This window comes from Leuresthes tenuis, unplaced genomic scaffold, assembly GCF_036924035.1.
Source record: "Leuresthes tenuis unplaced genomic scaffold, fLeuTen1.0.hap1 SCAF_8, whole genome shotgun sequence".
Lineage (NCBI taxonomy): Eukaryota > Metazoa > Chordata > Actinopteri > Atheriniformes > Atherinopsidae > Leuresthes > Leuresthes tenuis.
Genome location: NW_027325362.1, coordinates 21,298,907 through 21,321,320, shown reverse-complemented (window position 1 = coordinate 21,321,320; position 22,414 = coordinate 21,298,907). Strand labels below are relative to the sequence as shown.

Below are 22,414 nucleotides of genomic sequence, written 5' to 3'. Positions count from 1 at the left end.
ACGCTGACACCCGGGCTGGTCTTTAGCCTCGTAGATGCGTTTTTGCATTTTAAAAACTTTATCAAAGCACTGTTGCAATGTGGAAAATGTCAACGTGAAATGCACTGAAGGCAAATTGGAATTTCATTAATAGTAAAATTATTGCTTTTGACTGATGTATTACTATGCTTGTTAAAAGCTGGGGAGTGGAACGCTCGTCTGTCTGGTCGGCAGCCTTGCCTCCTCTTGTCCTGTGCCATTTGCTAAAAGTTAGAGATCTACTTTCTAACTGTAAATGGAAATGTAAAGTTGCTAAAGTTGTAGGAAGCGAGGAATATCAAGTATGAAGACCTTCGTCTAAGTGGTGTGAGCACCAACAAGTATACATGCTGAGATTATGACTTTAGTAAAAGGAAATTAGAAGTGGACATCAGTCATGTCATTTCCTCCATCTGTGCATACGTTAGCGTGGAGCTGATGCTCGTTACTTGATTGGTCAATACAAGGTGAATATGTGTGTTTTCATTGTTATGTGTGGTGATCTCACCTATGAACAACAGGCCCTCGAGATCCTGTCTGGGATTGGTATCTCGGGTAGAAAGGCCTAACCTGGTGTGAAGGTATGAGTTCCCTGAGATTAACACGCATTTCTGAAGCCGTGCTGTTTATTGATTTACCCTCTAATCCTCTCAAAGTCAAAGCTGTCAGTGACGGAGGAGGACATGAGAACGCCGTGTCAGATGGAGGACATTTTCTTTACCAGATTAATTTTGATGGCACACGTGGCATTAATGCTCTCCTGTTGGTTTTCATACTGTCCAATGTGGCGCAGACTGGACTAAAATGATTTATTCTGTTAATGCCGGAGACCTGACGGCAGAATGGAGACGCTCGTCTCTGTGCAGTTTTAATATTTTAAACATTGTGTTTGTAATGACCACAATTCCCAAAGTGCACTCTGATGAGGTAGAGGGAAAAAAAACCATCAGCACACAACAGAAGAATGTGTCTGAAACAGCATGCTGGAGTGAGCTAACTAGTTTTCTAATGAATTTCACAATATTTGTGGAGTTTATCTTCAAAGTGTTTTGACCACTGAAATGAATTTGAAATTGTCGGCAGGTTTTAACAGGTTGCTTTGTTTGTCAGAAATTGATATTCTGTTCAACTGTCGGATATGGACAGTGTCTGATATTGATTTTCTATTTTCGATATGCTTGTTTTTAACATTTTTGACAACATTTCCTGATCGATGCGATTCATGATTTGATTTTACCGTGTCTCAGACCAGTTCTCACATCGGCTTCATCTTTCTGTGTAAATCTCTGCATCAGCGTCAGTCATATGTTCATTTTGTTACCATCAACACTTTTTCCTCACAGTTACAGTTACCCATTATTATCTTCTGCTCAGCTTTTCTGCCTTAAATGAAAACAATTTAAATATTTATTGTTTGGAATGAAAGGCTTGTGCCCATTGAGACTTGTAAGTCTAAAGAGAGACCCTCTCATGGAATAGATGGTGTCTTTGTATGCTTGAGGCGGACTTTTAGAGATGGACCTGGTCTCATACGCACATCTGTGGACAGAGGGTTTATTTACAATGCCATGTGGATTTTATATATTCATCATGCCAGAATCCTAATGATGTATTATGATATAATATTACTGTCGGAACTGTCACAAACAGGATTTTCTCCCGTTAAACATACCTTTTTAAATCAGTCTAATAGTTGCTGTTCTCTTTCGTGTCACACAGCAGCGCAGCCCACAGCAGTACATTCTCTGATGATATCAACATTTCACCATCAATGACAAATTACATCGCTACCTGCTTTAGTGCAAGCTTTCAGTCATTTCAAAGAATTTCCAGCCGCACAATGTTGTCACCCCTTTCATCTAGTTTAATGACAGTATTAATTGGATTTGTAATGATGTTTTAGGCAAACTTATTTCAGCAGAGATCAGTCAGACACTGGCCTTCGTGATAACGATGAATTGTGCATGTCTGGCATACAGCAGCTGTGGATTTAACACAGGGGGAGCATTTGTAGTGGAGCTCTGACCTCTTGTGCCATATTGTGGAAGTGCAAAATTCTTGTGCCGTACTGGCACTGTTGGTAATACCAAGATCTCTAATGGAGTAGCTTTCTAACTATGCACTGAATTTTTAAAAAATAAATCTTCTTAGAGGTCATTTTTACAGTTCCTACATGTAGCAGTTCATGAACCCATTAGGCCTCCTTCAGATAACCATTAAGTGATTTTGAAAAAGATGGAAAAACGATCCAGAAGGATCCATTTATGGGCTGGTGAAGGAACCTTTGTCAGTTTTCTGAAAGGACATATGTCAGGGCCGCCTAACCCGAGCTGCCGCAACAGCTTGTAACAGAGCAAACTTGGTGTCAATCATTTCATCATCGCATTTGCATTTAATTAATGTATGTCTCGTGTTGCCCTATGGTTCCATTCTTTCACATGGTTCATGACCTTTGCTGCTTGACATCCGCAACTCTCTCATCATTCCTGTCACCCTCCACTGAGCACAGTTAAAGCAGAAATGTCATCAAATATTCCTAATGTTCCTTAATCCCTCAACAATAGTGTGTTAACTCCTGTCACATGCTACAAAGCAGCAGGATGAGGAACCTTTGCCTGACTTCCGCCTTTAAATGTTACCTTATTAACTTTGACAAACAGTCCGGCATGGCACAGCCAACCGTAGCCACTGATCCATCCAAATTCACCAGAAAAGAGACTGTTTCGTGTTCTAGAGCAACAGTCATGCAAGAAGCTCAAAAATATCCAGTTCAGTGGGGATTTCAGGATCAATGTGAGATGATGTGGAAAATGATTAGGTGCCGTAATATAGGTTTGACTGGTACTTTGTGTCATATTAGCTATGAAAACACACTTAATTTTACTATACTGTCTATCTTTTTATACAAAAAAAGCTGCAGTAGTTGCTGTAGTTTCTTAAGTTCTCACTCAAATGTATTTCTTGTTTGCCATTAAAAAGCAGTAAAGCAATAGACAGTGACAGTGACAATAGAGTACATGTAGACACCAGGGAGACGGCGTGGGGAATTTCTTCCATTAAATTTGCATTTGTGAAAGCAGGTCTGATTTCATGCATCATTTCAATGGTAAACTAATGGGTGGAATGTCTATTTTTATCATTGTGACCTGCTTTATTTTTTTGTTGAAGCTTCCCTCAAAGATTCTTAATAAAATGAAAAAAAAACATAATAATATCAACCTTTTAAATTGTTTTAGATGATTTTAAAACCTGTTGGTGCTTCTTCGTTTCGCCCCTCATGGATCCTAAAAGTATGACCAAAGCACCCCAGGTGATATAGATTATTTATCCTTTATCAAACATGCCACTGGCTAAACTTTGATTGAAATCTTCTCAAATTTGAGGAGAAATCAGCTTTTAAACAGTACATGAAAAGTGTGTTTCTTTGTGTAAAATGGTTAATATTTTAGTCCAGTTTTCTATGGCTCCTTGTTTTATCAGTCTTTTAAGTTGAAGAGCACCTACTTAAGTCACAAGAAGGAAAGTAAAGGAATTTATGAGATGTGCCGTGTTGCTTTTGCTTTGTTCATTCATCTCGTGACTCCATCTTTGTTGGCCTGATGAATCCTAATGAAGCAGCAATCTGTCCCATTTACTCCACAATGAGGGTAGCTGGCAAACTTTGTCTGGAAAATGAAACTATTATCTTCAACCAGACACGCACAGGGCTCAATCTAAATAAATAAAGTCACACTTATCTAGTGGCCAGTGTGATTACTGTAGCCAAAGCTGACATCCAAATTGACTGTCTTATCGTGTTGAAGTGACTTCAGCAGAGTGGAGACAAAAGAAAAAATTATCTTTAAACAGTTAATGATGGTTCCTTGATAAGTTGCTCCACAACAGTTTTGATCAATGAAGCATGCATTCAATATGTTGCCTATTTAGATATATGAGATAAACTTGAGTGGTTCTCTTAATGGATCACAAATTACATTTCCCTCAGTGTAAGGTAATGAGTCCATGGCCTTCTTACAGACAGTATGCATTCTTACATGTCAGAAAGTGAAGGCGAGCTGCAAAGACTCATTCTGAACATCTACTTCCTTGTAGATTTTATTCAGTGTGGTGAAGATACATCCTTTTAAAACACGGACAAGTAAACGCTCTTAAGCATCTTTTCATGAACTGCGCTTTTGAGTGTTGTCCACTGGTCAAATAATTGAAAAGGGACCTTTCAGTAATCTATCAGGAGCAAGCTTTTACTACCTCATGTGTTAAAGCCTATGAATTGAATTTGCTGTGCTCTCTCACGACAAACCCTGTCAGGTGGGAGCTCCCCGCTGAGGAAAATGTCAAAGCTATTTTCCTCTTTACTAGTCAATGCAATGCTTGTTTAATAGTAATTGGAATCTTATCCTGCTGTTTGCTCATCATTTCCCGTGCCTAGTTATTCCTCACCTGAACTCCATTTAAGTTTTTAATAACATTTTAGAATAGCTCCTGTTGAGGTAAACACAATCTGATTACCTTGATGGATTGAAAATGTATGTCTGACGGTGGTTTGTTTGATTTATTTATTCAAGGGACCTCAAATGGAGAGACTTAAACTGGGGCAAACAAACAGGTTCTGTATCTTTTCCGAGAGGGTTTACAGAAACTGAGATTATTATTTTGTTAGCCTCTGCACTTCTATGTTCCCCTGTTGATAAACGCCAAGAACCAAAGTGATGGTGGTTGGAGTTGATTTGTTTGTTCACATGGATTACTTTGCATGTAACGTACAGAAAGGATCATGTCATTCCTGTTTAAGAGCAACTGTCTACTCGAGGTTTTTGGAGTGATATTTCTAAAAACTGTCCGAGAACTCAAGAAGCCAATCAGCAGGAGTCTACAGCTATTCCGTGATAGTTTTGGATTTCTCTTCTCTATAAGACTCTCATTGTGCTGGAGGACCTGCTTTGTACAAGTGCTTGCCAGCTGCTTTCCAAATGAGGTTATAGTGTTTCCCTATCAACTGTAAATTTCAATAATTTGTTGGAGGGGCCTCTCACTGTCAGTTTTTATCATATTATCAATGACGACTCAATTTCCCTCTGCCACTCCATCTCAAGCACTGACCCCCGGCCCTATTACAGTCCTGTAATGAAGTGCAATGGAGTGGTAATTGGTCCACATTATACCAGATCAGGTAACAGTAGACTTATTTTCTTATCACAATGAGCCCTGCTGGTGACTCTCAATGAGAAACCAAACACAGTTCCTTTCTTATGCAGGCTATCATCCAAATAACATTTCAGCTAGAGACCCATTTCCCCATTTCAGTTTTCCATTTCAAGATTGCACCCCATGTCCCCGTTCCGTGCTTTGTTTCTGGTTTCCTTCGCTTTAAAAGTCTCCCAAACAACCTCAGAGGCAGTGCAGATATGAGGTAGAGCCTTTCCCAGAATGGGGAATTACAGTAAACGAGATGGTAACGTGACCATTGCGTCCGGAATATAAGATGCGTGCCTGCCCGCCTGTACCCTCCATTATAGCTTCCTGCCCTGGACTTTGCGGTAACATCAGGTTTTAATATTTTTCATGTATTTTGTGGTTACACATGTCTCAATTAACGCAATTCTTTGAGCTCATGAACCAGTTTCAAAGTAAAAAAATGCATTGCCATCTAGTGTCAAACTAAAGACGCATTTCTTCCATTCCTCAAAAGTGTTGCTTCATGTTCATTCGCTTGCTTGTGTGCATTGCAGCATTTATGTCTGTTTGCCACCAAAAAAAAGACTTCATAACTGAGTAACGATGGCTTAGCTTAAAGTGTAAAGCCTTTTCTGCCAAGGGGTTAACCAAATATGCAAAAACTGCAAGTAAAATAAGCCAAATGTTTCAAACTGCGTTACACTGAGACTCAAGAAACTCAAGAAATAAACCATTCTATACTCACATATAGAAATAGATATATATATATCTATATGTAGATATATATATCTATATGTAGATATATATATATATGTGAAACTCTGACCAATCCAGTGCGAGAATTACAAAATTTTACAGAGCTGTTAGTCAGCGTCTGAACTTTTGTGCTTCGAGAGGCAGGATGTCAGCCCTCTGTTGTGGCTGACACACACGCTCTGGTAGGGTAAAGTCTCTGTGTGTGCTGAAAACACACAGAGCACTAAAAACACAGGATATTGGATAACAAGGTTAAAATATAGGAGCAAATATATTCCCTTATTAAACTCAGGCTGCCAGGATTTGATTTGAGCCACCTAATAGATAGTGGTTTCAAGGGAGCCCAAACAAAAGGTAACGGGCCGGTCATGCTTATGGTAGCTAATGGCAGATTTAGAAGAAATTAGGGGATTCTTTTTCTACAGGAAATTGTACTTAAAGGCAGGTCATGGATCACCCTGCTCTTCATGGCAGCTTCAGAGGTCTGCAAGTGAACTTTACAAAAGTCTGCATCATGAAGAGAGGTCAAAGCAGTCTTGTTATTGGACGAAGGCAAAGATGTGTAAATTGGTTTAAACTGTCTGAAATTCACAGACAGGTGTATGAACTCTTTTTAAACTATTAAAGAAACTAAAGACAAAGGGCATGGCAAACGCCAAAAAGTAGCGTCCTGGCTTCATGTCCATCTGTAAGTTTGTTGAACTTCCTGACAGCAGTGGGAAAAGCTGTTTGAGGCACTGCCGCAGACTCTCGTATGAGCACTTTTTCGGGCTTCGATTAATCTGTTCTCATCCAGTAATCGGCATCGTTCATCTGACCTGCGTTTACTGGCATTTACCTCGTTTTTTATTAGGTTAAAGGGCGCACAAACCTTGACAGGAAAATGCACCTCGAGTGTAGTATTCAACACTTTTCATTGGCACGAGTAACTCCTTAAACACGATTGAGGTGAAAGTTGGGCTTTGCTGTCCTTTGGTTGAAAGTTTTCATTTCTTTTAAGTCCAACATATGCTATTGGTACTTAATGTTTTTTTTGCATCCATATAATGTTATTTAGATGCATTGTTTTTTTGTTGTTCTTTGTTTTTTTTTGTTTGGGGGGGCTCTATGATGAAATCTTTGTAGTTGCTTTTTTTTTTATTTATCCTTTTCAAATTAAATCATATCAGTCAGAACTCTTTTATGCTTTTCCTAAAGAAAAACAATACACATATGACATGCAAAAGTCCAATACTTGCAAATATAGAAAAACAAATGTAGACTCTGTAAGTGATAAATGACCAATGAGTTTTTTCTTTAGTCTGCGTAAGTCAATGAATCCACATTATAACGTTATCTGAATCTGACGAGAAAGAATCATTGCTTGGAATAATTTTAAAATAATGATATTAAATTCCCACCTATGAGGAAAACAAGACTTGTCTGTCGTTGACACACTGTGATTAGGTCTAATTCAATATTAATGTACACCTTTGAAGACATAGCTCTGTCTTCCTTTTTCATTCTTTATAGTTACTGCTGTCTTTTTTTTATTCTTCTGGAAATGGCCAGTGGTCTGTTGTCTGATGTAAATGAGTGTTTCCTGCCCCCTAGTGGTCATGTTGGGATGTAAAGTTGAGGAAAGGTTTTCAGTCTGACACTGTGGGCCTCCACATCATAGAAGCCTGTGAGGTCATGATTACATTATTTATCTTATCCCATAGATATTTGAGAATTGAGCCAAGAGAGCCAGATATTGCAAATTGAGACCATTTAAAACTATGCTAAACATTTTAAAACGAGACTGTTTTGAAGTATTTGTTTAGTTTCAGACTCTGGGAAAGTTGGAAAAACTATAAAGTTCCACGAAACTACTGATTTTTTTAATCGACAAATCACTCACATTCAGACTACTTTACAAAATACTTAATGCTATAACAAACCAAAAACTTCTGGTTTCTTCCATTATCTGATTGCCCAATGAAATTACATGGAGACCTGGAAGTCTGAAATGTCACATTCTGAGTAATAGTTGCACCACGTGGATGTTTCATTGATCACGTTGATTCATTTGTCATCTTCCTTTTGACTGAAGAGTAACATTCTCTGTGGGTGTGTGTCTACATCCGAATTATGTGTGTGTGTAATTGTCTTTGGCAGGATTTTGAACTCAGAAATATCTCTGCTCGAAGATCGAATCACTAAAGTTAAACTGTGTGGCCTATTGTTAGCCTATTAATGCAACAATACTGCCTTTTGCTATATTTGTCACAGTAAGCTAAATGTACATACCTATTAGAATTTAGTGGCACAGAAACAATGAATCTGCCTTCTTAAAGTAGGTTTTCTTACCAAGCATTCAGCACAGTGGGATCTTGATCATTGGTAAGACTATGAGGCTGTTAAAGTTTTATGGTTAGCTTGTGTTATGTATTTGAACTACAGTCTTATGGTTTGACTCCATAAAACTCTCTTGACCCATTGCACCTTGTAAGGGAAGTGAAAAAACAGAAGAAGCAGATGACTCATACAAAAGGTGAATTGATATTATAGTGTGTGTGTGTGTGTGTGCATTTTTTGAGAACAGATAACAAAGGTGTCCAAAGTGTTGCTGACAGATAAGACTTGAGGCCTGCTAAATCGAATCGATCTAAAATCGAACACGCTAAGCCTTAGCTTCCATGTCTTTGTTTTAAATTTGAAAAATGTTTTGAAAAAACTTTTTTTGCCCCAGATTAACAGCAAAGTAAGAGGCACATGCGCTTGCAGTCAGGTTGCACATTTTGACATGTCTGTGTTGCATTTTCTCACTTCTTCTACTGTTTCAGGAAGTGGGGCAGAGTCACCAAAATCAGGAAACACAGTGCTGCTATTTATACAACTGAGTAAAGTGCATACATGTAGCTGGTGAAAGCTTGTGTCGTGTCAGTTGACGAATAAAGGAGCTTCAGTGAACTTGAGGGACCAAAAGGAAATATTTGGGCATATGATGTTTTTTTTTAGCCGATTTTTGCTGTGCAATTTTTCGGCTTGAACCATGGAGGAACCAATCTCAAATACTGAATCAGGTGAATATGACATGTTCTCTCTGACTTTCTTGAGATAGTATCAAGTTAAATGCGTAGCAAAAAAAAGCAAACTATAGATACATAAAAGCATTATTTTAGACTTGGTTGTCATTGCTTTCTTTTATATTCTTTTTTATTTATTATTCGAATTGTATCTGACAGAGCTTTCATTAAGAATTTTCTTTGCGCTTTCAAAAAAAAGAGGAACCACGCATTTTAGCATCTCGTACGGTTGACTTCACGTGTTCCCCACACATCTAAATTTGAGTCAGTTATGTTAGTTATCATTAAATAAACAGATGTCAGCTCTCGCTGCGCTGCCATTAGTGGGAACTGTGAAGAAGGTGAACACCCATGTTGGGTTTCTGTCCCAGCGAGCGTGTACAGAGGTGAACTTGACCTGATTAAACACTGTAATGAGTCAAACAAAATGACTCTGACCAGTGTTGACACAGCGCGGTGTTTGCACAACTCCTTGTTGGCTCTGCACTGAAATATCAAACAGATCGGACATTCATTCTCCGACCACAGTCACCTTGACATTCTGCAGCCGGACAGCTGGTATGTTGTGGAGCATTTCCACGACAAACACAACCTGCTGCAACATGGAAACCAACGCATAATATCACCAGTGTCATGTCATTAGTGGGATTTTTTTGAGCAGGACTGTGATTCATTTCACATGTTTAGGCCTAATCAGAGGTGTTTAAGAGAAGATGAGGAATATTTTCTGTTTGAATGCAGCCACTGTACATGCTAATCACACTGTGATGTTCTCTGCTTTGCAGCTAACTCCGAATCCCTCCCAACATATGAGCTGCTGATTCTGCACACCGCTGAGGCCGAAGAATGGGCCACGTATTTGCAGCAGGTCTTGGAATCTTTTCGAAAGTTCCACGGAACATCTATCTTGCCGTACGTGGTGAGCTCGGCCGATCAGCTCCGCGAATATGACTTTGAAGTTTTCCAAAGCTGCAGGTGCATTGTGCTGCTCCTCTCAGGAGTTTTCATGGACATCCTCTGTGACCATGAACTGCAGGGAGCACTACAGAGACTCCTTTATCCGCCACACAGAGTGGTGGCATTTCTATGCGGAGTGTCAGAGGATGACATCATGGCGGACATTTTCACAGACTGGCCAAGCTGGAGGAAACTCTATGCTGAAGATGAGCCCACCGTTTACCTTTCCACCATTTTGGAATTGATCACTGACAGTATGCCAACTTTTCTCACATTTATTAAACTAAAACACGGCTTTTGGGGTTTATTCTTATAGGTTTATGCAAAAAGCTATTCAGACTGAATACAAACTGCTTACTGGCCCAGTTGGAAACACAAGTTCTAGTTTCAGTTGAACCAAATTACAAAAAGACAAATAATTTAAGTGTAATTGTACCCTGATAAGTAGATAATTTACATTTAATTGTTATTATTCTTATACAGCAAACTTTGATCCTCTGGAGTTAAAGTAAATTAAATGTCATAGTGAATTTGATTGTCAAGATTTGGAAAGAAAGGGAACACATTTAAAAAACATTCAGCTATTTTAGAAACAACTTCCTGTCAAACTGAAATAACCACAAAGTTGTTTTTTTTACCCACTTGTGCTGAATTGTCCCAATTGAGAGCCATACGAGTTTTGCCTGCACAGTATTAGATATTATGAAAAGCACAAATTACATTCCATTAAGCTCTGCTGAGTTCAGGTGCTGGTAAGAAATTTGGCACTTTAATACGCATAAACTAAAACTAACTTAAACTAAAATTATCTTTTCAAGTAAGTAAGAACATAGGTTGGCTCGTTAAAGACTGAACCGGATGCCGTCAATCTATGCGTGACAGATTTATTCATAGATTAGGGGTTAGGGTTACATCTATCAAACATTTATGATAGAAATACGTACAGTAAACGGAACTAATTTTTGATGATAATCTAAATTGTTTTTGTTTTTTAAGGCAGAGGAGCAGAGGCCGAGCTTGAGAGCGAAGCTGCTGCAGTCGCCGTACCTTTGCATATGATACCAGATTCTTCAGCTGAAAATCCCACCTCTCATGAAAAAGAGGAAGTTGTGTTAGAGGAGGAAAAAGACAGCGTCTTGAGGGATGAAGAGCCTGTGACGACTAAGAGTCCAGAAAGCGGAGAAATGAGTCCACCCACACACCTCACCTGTCGCACAGTTCAGCCAAACAGAGTTCTGTGTGGGGTAAGACAGAAATGATTACAGTCACATCAACAGCAGGATTCACCTGACCCTAGAGATGCTACACATTTTTTCTGTGACACAGATGCCTGTTTAGATATATTGTGTTGCTGCTCCTATTTTTTTAAATTAGTATCAATGAAATATTTCCCCCCAGTTCTTGTTTTGTTTATATAAAGAGACAGTGTCCTATAATTACCAACATGCCATTTTATTGCACTTTTCCATTTTTTTTAAAGGAACACGAGACACTTTTTATCATTTTTGGAACCAAAGTGGATGACTACTCCGTTGCAGAAGTGGAATTTTCATCTGAAAATGTTGCTGCAAAAAGGATGCCAGTCACTGTGGAGAATGAATACACAATAAGTGTTGCCGCACCTGGTAAGTATCCGCAGGAGGTCATTTGACCTTAAACTTCTTTTTACTGCTGAGTGCAAAATCTTCCAAAACTTAAATCTGAAAGGACTATCAGGTAATCCGCATTTGTTTTGTCTAGATATGCCTGCTGGACTGATCTCACTCACTTTGTACACTGACCGATCGTGTGTCAGCCTGAGGCCTGTCACATATTATACCAGTATGGGAGAAGTCAGTCGGTATCTTGAAGAGGCTGCTGATCCAGTAAACTTCATCTCCCAGGCGAGACATTTTGTCATATTGTTAGGAGAATTTTTGTCCCTTTTGCTTGTTCTTCAGCTTTATAACTTGTGCTTGGTTTTGCTTTTTACTTCCAGGCCTTTAACTTCACATTGAATGCAACAGAATCACTGGACACCTTGCTAACTGACTCATTTAAATCCAGGATGCCTGCGACTGGTCTTCAGCTGTTTGGTGTCAAACAGATAGAAGAGGACAACATGACAGCGTGTGAGTTTAAGTCCTTGATTTATTGTTCCATTAGTTGCTCCATTTGTTGCCTGTTCTACTTCAGTGTTGTTTGACATGTATTAAGAGAACCACAGGAAACTCTACTGTTTGCTTGTTCCTTCTCTGTGACGCTTGATTGACTTTCTAAAATGAAACAGCACAGAGTTAAAGCAGCATTTAGGAGCCGACACGCAGTCAAAAAAGCGGTTGTTTGCGTTTTGTTTTTCAGATCAACGGAACGAGGAGCTTCCCACTTTGCTCCACTTTGCTGCTAGGTACGGCTTGAAGAAGCTTACCACCATTCTCCTCAACTGTCCCGGGTCTCTGCAGGCTTACAGCGTGATGAACAAGAACGGTGACTACCCAAACACGCTGGCAGAGAAGAGTGGCTTTATTGAGCTCAGACATTTTATGGATGAATATGTTGTAAGTCCAGTGAGAAATCTGTTTCGCATGTAGTCTCCAGCAACATAATGATAAAAGTGTGATCATTTCATTTGGCTGTTTCTTGTGCTTTGACCCATTCAGCAAACAGCAGACATGCTCAATTCTCACTTGGAGGACGCAAACAGTGGCGCAGATGTATATGAGGCGATGTCGGTAGCCTCTCAAGATATCATGATGAAGTACTCAGGTTGCTCAGAAGACATATACGAGTCAATGGTGGAGATCAACCCTGAGTGTGCAGACAGCCTCTGTAAGATCAGATTTTATTTACTGGTTCTAACAATAATAAATGAGCCGATTTCAAACCTGGAGGTTGCAAATGCTGATGGTGCTGCTTTGTTGTTTTATTTGATCTATTTCTTTTTTATTAGACGAAATGATGACTGCAGTAGACGAGAATCCAGAGGAAGCGATGCTCAGGAAGTTCTTCCAAGGTACACAGTTATATGGCTTCCATGCAGATTGGGTTAAATAACAACACACACTCCATGACGTGTATTTATGTGTGTGCATGTGTGTGTGTCCTTCAGTGAAACCACATGCCACAAAAGACCAGGTCAACAACCTGCACTCTGAAAACGAGGAAGAAGAAAGACATGAACAAAATAACTTTGATCAGACTGAGGATGAGCTTGAGGATCCATACAATCTTAATATGGAAGATATCTATGATACTGTGGATTTAAACAGCACCTATAGCCCAGCAATCATAAATCGTCCACCAGCCCCTATCCCCAGGCCTGAGCATGAGTTGGAACCTGACAAACCTGCAACCTACATTTCTAGAGGTATTTTGCCGTCTGTTTTTATTCGCTTTGTTTATCCAAACATTTTTTTTTAAATGTTCTTAAGGCAAAAGGCAATAACTGAATATTTTGACAGTATTTTCAGATAGAGGTACATCCCAGAGTAAAACAATGGAAACAGGATATCCTGCAGGTAAAGCACAATTTGAAAAAAATTTTGATGTTACCCAGCAAAACCAGATGCTATCAATGATTTTCTTTTTATTTCAAGTTTATTAGGCCATTTCACTTAAGTGTTGCATTGGCTAAGTTTAGCTTCAGTATGGAGGAATGCACTGTTTTTAGCAATGTGCTCACATGTAACTCGTGCACATATATTAAAAACACATCATCTGCATCCAGATTCGTAATATTTGTGGTAGAAGTGTTGTGAGACAGGAGTTTTAATTAAACTGAACAGGTCAAATAAAGCCAGAAACTGGTGGCTTAGTAGTCAGGTCTAATTTTTACTCTCTCAGAGAATGTAGCTCACTGAGAACATTAAAGCAGGATGTGTGATTATTATTTGCGGGCCGACGCTTCTGAATAAACTGCAAATATGAACAGTACTGAACAGCAATAATACCATACAAACGTGTTGCAGTCAAAACAATAATGTTTCAATATGCTTAATGTTACATGTTCTGCAGAACTGTTGCATTGAAATCGTGGTAAAGACATAAAGTAGTATTTTATTTAGACATTTTGTGATTTTTATCATGACATCTGATAATATCGTTGGAACAAACACGAGACATTTTATCATATGGATGCTGAGAAAATTGCATAATTGCACCTACATGTCACAGAGTACTCTTGTGAATTTTACAGTGTAGTTAATTAGTCTGGTTTATTTTTCTGTTTATTTTTACATAATATATGATGTCTAATTAGAATAATTTATAAAGACTAATTTAATAGTCCATATATTTTATATATATATACAGTTAGACTTCAGAAAAATGTAATGCTTAATTTTTTGATCCATTCAGTTCGGCCTGTAAATGAACCCCCCACATCAACTTATGATCCTTATGCTGGGATGAAGACCCCCGGGCAGAGGCAGCTCATATGCCTGCAGGAGAGGGTAAAAGTGGGGGAAATAACTGTGGATGAGGCAGTCCAAGAGTTCAAGGCTTGGCAGTTTGACAACGAGAGAAGGTCGTGCTCCTTACGCTATCAGCAGGTTGATCCAATACACAAACTTTGTCGTCAAATAAATGCTAATTGATGCGCAAGCAAAAAAAATCTAACTTTTTTTCTTTTGTCCTTGCTTTTCCAAGGAAAATCTAAAGAAATTACGGGACAGCATCACCAGGCGTCACAAACAGAGAGAGAAGTCAGGAAAGGAACTCGGTATAATTTATTGTTAGAATGTATTAATTGTATAACTTGGACTCATATTTCTATAGTGCAGCTTTGATAGAAATATATCCCCGTGATAAACTGAGCAAAGGCAACTGTATGTAAAGATCTGTTTATGAGCTCAGCATGGTTAAAAAAACTAACATACATCCTGTTGTTTTCAAAAGTTGCGATTTTTGATGTGGTCTCTCTGTCTCGATCTTAGATTACGAAATAAGCGCTCCAATGCAGAGGAACTTATTTTGGGGCTCAAACGTGACATTAGAGTGTTCTGTCTATGAGCCGGCAGCCAGAATGATGCCTCGGCCCCCTCCGCCAGCTCAGACTATCCAGAGAGGCAGCTGGAAGACAGGCAGCACATCCAGCTCATGCAGTAAGTCCCAACACTTACGCTCTTTTGATTTCCCTTTTTTTTCCCACTGCCACTTCACCCATTGGCGAGAAAAGTCCTCTTAGAAAAGAACCATGTATGGAATTAGATATGTGCCAACAAAATCAAATGAAAAAGTTCTTAAATAACAAACAAAAAGAATGAAAATTTGAGAAATAGACCTCACTGAAGCAAATAAGATATTATTTCAAAGGCAAATCTTAAGATTCAATTTCTTTGTGTAACTGTATAAAGTAGAATTGGTCTTTTATATATCTAACAGTATATATTTTTGTTATCCGCTCATTCTGTGACTGTAGTCTTTGTAATTATGCTGACAGCTCCCTCCTTTGCGTTGCCTGAAATTTTGTCTCCAGTTCTGGCACAAATGTCTCAGGTGGGAGTGTTTCCTTAGGGGTTTGTTTCCATTGGCTTGTTTTTTTTTTAATGACAGCTAAATTTGCCCAGTGCAGCTAGCTACAAACTTTCCCACATAAGCCCACCTAAACAAACATTCCATGTAGGTGGACTAAGCACCAAGGTCTCATCACTCATTTACAAGCTGTTGTACATTTCTACAAGCTTTAAATGGTAACTATTTATCTTTTTTTGTCTGTACTTAGATGCTTTGTGGTCTATAGAGTTAGATGATAGTTGCAGTATTAATACATTTGCAGCTCATTTGGGCGATAGCTCACTAGTCTTCTCTGATTTCTATAGCTAATTTCAGTAGCATGCTTATTAACATAAGCTGTTATATTATCCATATCTAACTAAGAGTGAAGATAGGACATTACGGTAAGAAATATTCTGTTTCTGTAGCTGGCCTGTGAACCACTCCCTGCACACTAGCCGTGTGTTTACTCAGCTATCACTCAATCCATATATGGCAAATGATCAAATGTTATCTGCTAAAAGATAACTTGAAATGTAAAGTTTGGCTTTACTTAAAGAAGACATATTTTGAACTTTTTTTCTGTGCTCGAGAGCACATATTTGGGTGTCTGAAGTCACTACCAACTAAAAAACTCCCAACCCTTGCATTTTGTGTCATACCTGAAAATGTGCCGCTCACATTTACAGAGTAAAGTTACGTCCCTTTACAAGGTTATCCAGCCTCCTTCTTCAATATCTTCCTCAAACCTCAACTTCAGAAAAATACTGCATTCCTGTAAGTTGTAAGTGGGAAGCTGAAGCTTTTTGTTTTGCTATTAACATCCAAGCTCATCGTTAGTTATATAGTTCACTTAATTTAAGAAATAAAGCAGCTGATTATGCTCTATGAGTGCTTAGTTTAATGTTTTATATCCTGACACGAAAATGTTCGCAGTCAAAAGAATGTATAGACAGGCAAGTCCAGAGTTTATAGAGCCGATATGTGATTGAGGAATTATGATGCTAATTCTTCATGGCGTTATTAACTAGGCAGTGGCTGTTGCATCCTGAGGTGTTTCAACAACTTGGAACTTCAACACGTCTAGTGACAAGATTGTTACTAAAAGAGGGATCAGTGGCTGACCAGGTGTCCATGGTACAGGCCAGTGAAGAGTAAATATTTCAGAATAAAATTGTATTTACTGTATGCACTCTCATACCATAAAAACATGCTCCAAGGGTTAATTAAGTACTACATGTTGCAAAAGAGGCAGACCCTGAGGAAGAATAGGAGCAGAATGGAGTCAGGTGGGACAGACTTGGCAGTTTAGCAGTTACATGCACAAACTATGTAAGGACAGAGAAAATACTGTTTATGATCACGGTTTAAATCTTGTAAGAATGTACAGTGCAGTTTGTAAATGGGTGATAAGATTTCAGAAACCGCTGTGCACTAAAACAAACCAGAAAAGGCTGCAAGCTGTAATGAGCGGCATCATGGGAGGCATTCAAAGAAAATGTCACTTAAAGAAAAAAACAACCCAGTAGCCAATGGAAACAAACCCCTCCTTAAACCCGTTTGAGCCAGAACTGCAAATAAAGCTGCGCAAAGGGAAGAGCGGTCAGCATAGCTGCAAAGGGAAAGAAACAGAATACTTTTCAGAATTTACCAAATCATTTGTTTGCAAACCATAAATTTTACTTTTGAAATGACTTTTTTTTCCCTTCTCACTCCATTTAGTCTGTGTTTTGCATGTTCGGTGCAACGGTGCATGTAAGTTACTGATGCTTTGTGATGGACTAATAATCTGTTCACAGTGCCTGCACCTGCTTTATTGTCTATGCCCTTGTTTCTTTATTTCTCATTCAAATGGTTGGGGGAAGTTTTTATTCCATCAGGGTTCATTAGGTCTAATTTTCAGCTCCGGTAAGAGGAACTTGGGAAGGATAAAAGAGATGATATTACTCAAACGCTTGCACTGAGAATGCTAAACGTAAAATTTAGCACTCTTCCGATTGTCAGAGTTTGCGCTAATCAAACGCCTCTTCGACACAAATTGACTTTGACACTCATGACACTCTGTCATGATGCAGGTCTGTGTCTGGAGTGTATGTCGGTAAGTTGTTGCACGCTGATGCAGGTGGATCTCAGAAAAGCTTTGAGTACTGAGTCCAGAAGAGATGCAGTACATGAAACTCACTTTTTCAGAAAAAAAAGACTCATTTATTTCCTGAGATTGCTCAAAAAGGACTGTCACACCGTATCACTGTCACATTTTTTTACTTTTAGTAGACAAAACAAAATAGACCAATCAAAAACCTGCGTCCTTTTAACAAAGATTGAGTTGTTAAGCCTACCAGTGTGATAAGACCTGGCAGCCGTTCGGTCCTACATGTGTGGTCCTTACCGGGTCTCAGAATTAGAGCAATACAAAGATTTCATTATTCAGCAAAAACAAAAGTGAAAGGCAGAAGCAGTGTGTAACAAAACTAAATTCACCCCATGATTCATCAGCTTCTAGAAACACCTTTATAGCAGTAACATGAAGAAATCATTTTTGTATGACGTTATCTGACTCTTGCATCGTTGAGGAAGATTTTTGACCCACTCATCTTTACACTGTTGCTTTTCTTATTTATTGATATTATGTCCTGATACATCAAACCTCAGAATTGAAGGGATATGTGCTTTCTCTGTATACATTTTTTTATATCATCAGCAGACCAGAAAGAATAAGGAGGACCTTAGACTGCTACGATTAAAGTTATTTCTCGGTTCTCTTTAAAATTTTTCTCTCACATTAGAACCTGCTCAAAGCTAAAAGTATCACTGAACACAAAACATGTACAGGACAAACACTGAGCTGTAAAAAACACTGGTATGCCTTGTGATTTTGGTATTCTGTTCTATTCTCCCTGCAGACATGTACATGAATACTTAAAGACATTTTTACCCACAGTCGGTGAAGACGTCTTACAACACAACTCACCACAAGCTCTAACCCCTGAGAAACTGGAAATCACGTGCTTTCTTTCTACATTAACTCGTGTTTTTTTTATGTTTTTTTTTTTTTCCGTCAGGCACAGAGAGCAACAGACTCAGCACTCACAGCACTTTCAGCTGCAGCAGTGGGACAGAGCCTGAGTTTGAGGTGAGCTCCTTACGACCGGCGCATCATCTGGGCCCCTGGTGATGGTTATCTTCACACAGACCCGTGTATTTTTACATCAGTAAAAAGGCACCCTGCACGGTTACCAGCTGTTTCTTTTTCTGACCGCTCTCTATATAAACCAGTCTAAAACTGCACCCAGGTTTAGACGGGGAGGTTTCAGTTTGATCTTGTTTCCAAAGCTTACTTCAGATTTTCATTTCCCAGAAATAAAGTGCATGTTTACTTGTATTTTAAGACAGAATAGCTGAGAGACTCCAAACGTTTCTTTTTCTCATCAAAGGTTTTTTATTCTATTTTATTTTTTTATTTTAAGGACGCAGTTGAAAATCTCCCTATTCCACCTCGACCTCCGCGGCCATCCGATGCTGCAGCTCTGATTCCTCCACCCAGGATCCCTCCACGGATCCCAGAAAGGTCAGTCTAAAGACTGGTAATTCACATTACTGTTCGATATTACTGTGTGGCGGAAACAGACGGGGAGAAAAATTTAAATGACAAAGAGGAAGCACTCACCCACCAGCGAATTCACAGCTGTACAATAGAGGAAGCCAGTGCGAGAGAGTGAAGGCGGGGATGTTCATACTCTGCCAACATATGAATAACTTCTGTGTACGGAGATGTATTCTGAGAAGGATTTCTAATGATAGCAGAGGCGAGAGTGACTTTTATAATGGTTTGGTTATAATTAACTTCAACCAATCCTTGTAAGTTTGTGAAACACGGCTGATGATTTTAACTCTCTTAAGTTTTATACACCTCTTAGTCCTTTGAAACAGAACAGGTTAACAACTATATCCCGCCTGGGATTAAATCATTTAGGGTTCAGCTCTACAACATGTGCGATTCTATATGTTAAAACGCGGCATGTAGCATCTTTTTTCTTCACGTTTGTGTTGTGGAGGAATTAAACGTCTTGTGAACAGTTTTTTTTAAGTCTCTTAAATAATCATTTCTATGATTCTGTGCGTTATAAAAGCAAAATTCCTCATCCTGTTTAAGCACAATGTAAATACATCAATAAGAGGCAAATAATATGTTAATTTGACATAATTTAGTGCATTATTATGGACCAACATTAATTTTTCAAAGTGGGGGGAAGGAGGATGAACACCTACCTACATGTTAGCACTGAAGTTTGAGGTAGTGGTTTAAGTTTTGGTTAAAGGAACTGTGAGATCTTATCAAGAATTTTGTGTGGGTGTGTGTGTGTGTCTGGTGTGACAGTGTTTGAACTTGTTTTAAACCGAGAAGATTTCATGATTGAGCTGTGTTATGCACAAACTGTTTGGGGAAATGCAACGTGGTGTGATTAATACAGGTTAATAACAAACAATCAATACAAACAGTCAATATGACAATATAACACTGGAGGAAGCAACGTGATTGAAAGGTTTCATGGTACATAAATGAAACTCACGACCAAAAATTATACTATGCGATAGAGAAAAGTGTATAAATTTCCATTTACCATATTGTCTCAGTGCATAATATATCCGTACCTACATATCTGATTAAAAAAGAAAAAAATAATTAGATTTTGACCTAATGCCATGATACAGTAATGTGAGCAATTTCATTTAGAAAACCTGTGGCCGAAAGAACTCACAGTGAGAAACAATTTACATATTAGGGAATTATTAAGCACGATACAAAAGGGGAAGTAGTTTAACCCAGTAATGATGAAAAACTATAAGCTAAACTCCCTCTGAAGCTAACTACACTTACTGAAAAAGTTTTTAACTCTGTGGAATCCGTTTGATTTTCCAGTTACATCAAGCATTTTGAATAATTAGAATTATTATCTGATTAATCAGACTGATTCCAGTACAAACTCTTTATTTCGTTAAACAGATTCTATTTAAAGCTGAGGCTGGAAACAAAAAGAGGTAGAAGAAAACATTTTGTATCGGGAAGCTGTTAGTTTTGTAAAGTAAATGTCAGAATACAAAGTGGAGTAGTTTAATTTTTAAGTGTTAGGCTGCCACAGAATTGCAGTGGTTCAGTGATCTTCAGAGGCATGAAAAACATCAAACTTTGATCTACTCCACAGTTTGCAACGCTGAGAAGTGAGAACTTTAAACCTTTTAGCTTATCGTAAGTATCTCAGCCTTCATGTGGCAGCACAGACAAGCAATCCAAATATAAATGAGAGATTTTACTGTACCATGCAAAAGGTTTGGAGCTGCCCCTCATTTCTTTTATTTATTGCAAGGAAAACCAGAAATAGCTGCACTGATTTATTGAAGCACGAGCAAACAGAAATGGAAATACAGTATCTAAAGAAAGAAAACAGCGTTAGTAGAATTTCAATAAGCTTAAAAGTTTGTCAGACATAGTTTGACAGGCCTTTTTTTTGCATGGATGCAAGTTAAGAAATGGGAACAAATGATTTATCTTTGCAATGGGCTTAAGTGCCTAAAGATACTATTGAAAATAGGTTCTTTGCTAAGTTGCTGGTTATATGAAGGCACAACACTGCCTTGAGTTAGGTTAACTTAGAGTTAGAGTTAGACATTTGCACAGTACAGTACATGTAACTGCTTTAACCATATGTTGATATGTAACACGAGTGACGTCAGTGCATCACAAGGATTAGGAGAACTCTCATTTTCTAAAAATAACTCTGTTACACAACACTGTACAGACCACAGCTTTCACAGTCTGGATGTGTTTGTCTTAATTGCTTAATTCTTCCTTTTTTTATTCGTTTGGATTGTTGACAATAATCTTGAGGTCACAGTTTACTGTATTTGTTTTAAAGCTGAGAGCCTTACAGCACATGGTATGTTTCCAACAGAGTCCCAGAGATGCTGCATGAGCGCTACATATCCTACCCAACGCGAGCACTTCCTCAAAGGCCTTTGTGCAGACCGCCAGATTCAGCACCTCCCGTCCCTCGCCGAATGCGGTGATGCCCACACATCTCCACTTTTAGTCCTTAAAGTTGATAGCTTATAAGATGAACTGAAGAGACGTCTGTGCAGGATGCATTTCCCGATCAGCCATCGGGATTTAATGAGATGAACCCATGCAGAGGAACACTTTTTTTTAAAGAACTGCTTTTAACAGTAATTAATTGTAAACAGCAGCTTTTTTAACAGAGTTATTCAGTCGTCATATTTCATTGTATGAGTGTGGGTATGTGTTCAAGGAAATGTGTGTGATGCTTAGTATATACGGTGTGTTGTGGTGTGTTTTTGCTGTGAAAACTTTGACCTGTAATACATTTGGAACATTTAATAATTCTGCTATAATAGTTATTGAATGATCATTGATGACAAATGATTAAAAGTAATATATCAAAATATTTGAATGTATCCTTCTTATCCTTGGAGAATTGCCTGTGTTAAGTTTGGATTTTGGTACTTCTTTTAGTCTCCTCTGTTGGACATATTAACTTCTTAGTGAAATATGATGATATGTAAATTAATTTACCGGAAAATGTCCCCATTTTAGTTGGGCACTAAAAACCAAGGAGTGTTATACAGTTTGAACACTTGATGGTGCTCTCTACTATGTATATTAAAACTCAGCTCTTGATTTAATCTCATGGTCCACACAGTAGTTTAATCAAATTACCACACTTTTATGAGCATAAATGAACCAAGACTACTGAAGGTGTCCCTCTTCATTTTTTGGGGGGGATGGGTATACTATGTGTAATAGGGTGTAGACAACAAACATGAGTAGAAGTAGACCATGAAGTCACATTTAGTGGACTTACTTGTGTTGAATATTGGCTCTTGTGAAATATTGTGGTGATTGTTCGCAGCAGAAATGTCTGTGCTTTTTGTTAGACTTCTAATTAACAAATGCATCTGAGTAATACTTA

General features: G+C 38.5%; 2 protein-coding genes across 2 annotated transcripts in view; both read left to right on the top strand.

Annotated features, from left to right (window-relative positions):
- eif3s10 (eukaryotic translation initiation factor 3, subunit 10 (theta)) overlaps positions 1 to 22,414 on the top strand; it is a 211,800-nt gene that overhangs the window by 185,616 nt on the left and 3,770 nt on the right. The window lies entirely within an intron of this gene.
- On the top strand, positions 8,798 to 21,889 carry pik3ap1 (phosphoinositide-3-kinase adaptor protein 1). Its single transcript, XM_072391395.1, has 17 exons — positions 8,798 to 8,996; positions 9,785 to 10,210; positions 10,953 to 11,200; positions 11,437 to 11,581; positions 11,697 to 11,839; positions 11,935 to 12,067; positions 12,297 to 12,493; positions 12,596 to 12,764; positions 12,886 to 12,948; positions 13,045 to 13,302; positions 13,397 to 13,453; positions 14,292 to 14,485; positions 14,583 to 14,655; positions 14,870 to 15,037; positions 18,491 to 18,561; positions 18,896 to 18,996; positions 21,380 to 21,889. Exons 1-17 carry the CDS (start codon positions 8,966 to 8,968, stop codon positions 21,492 to 21,494), a joined length of 2,592 nt encoding a protein of 863 aa, XP_072247496.1. The 5' UTR covers positions 8,798 to 8,965; the 3' UTR covers positions 21,495 to 21,889.

Bases quoted from the DNA above. Each gene is read 5' to 3' on its own strand.
- pik3ap1 (XM_072391395.1), top strand. From the start codon at position 8,966: ATGGAGGAACCAATCTCAAATACTGAATCAG. The intron at 11,840-11,934 runs GCGAGACATTTT...TTTTACTTCCAG, and splicing joins CAGTAAACTTCATCTCCCAG to GCCTTTAACTTCACATTGAA. The intron at 14,486-14,582 runs GTTGATCCAATA...TGCTTTTCCAAG, and splicing joins GCTCCTTACGCTATCAGCAG to GAAAATCTAAAGAAATTACG.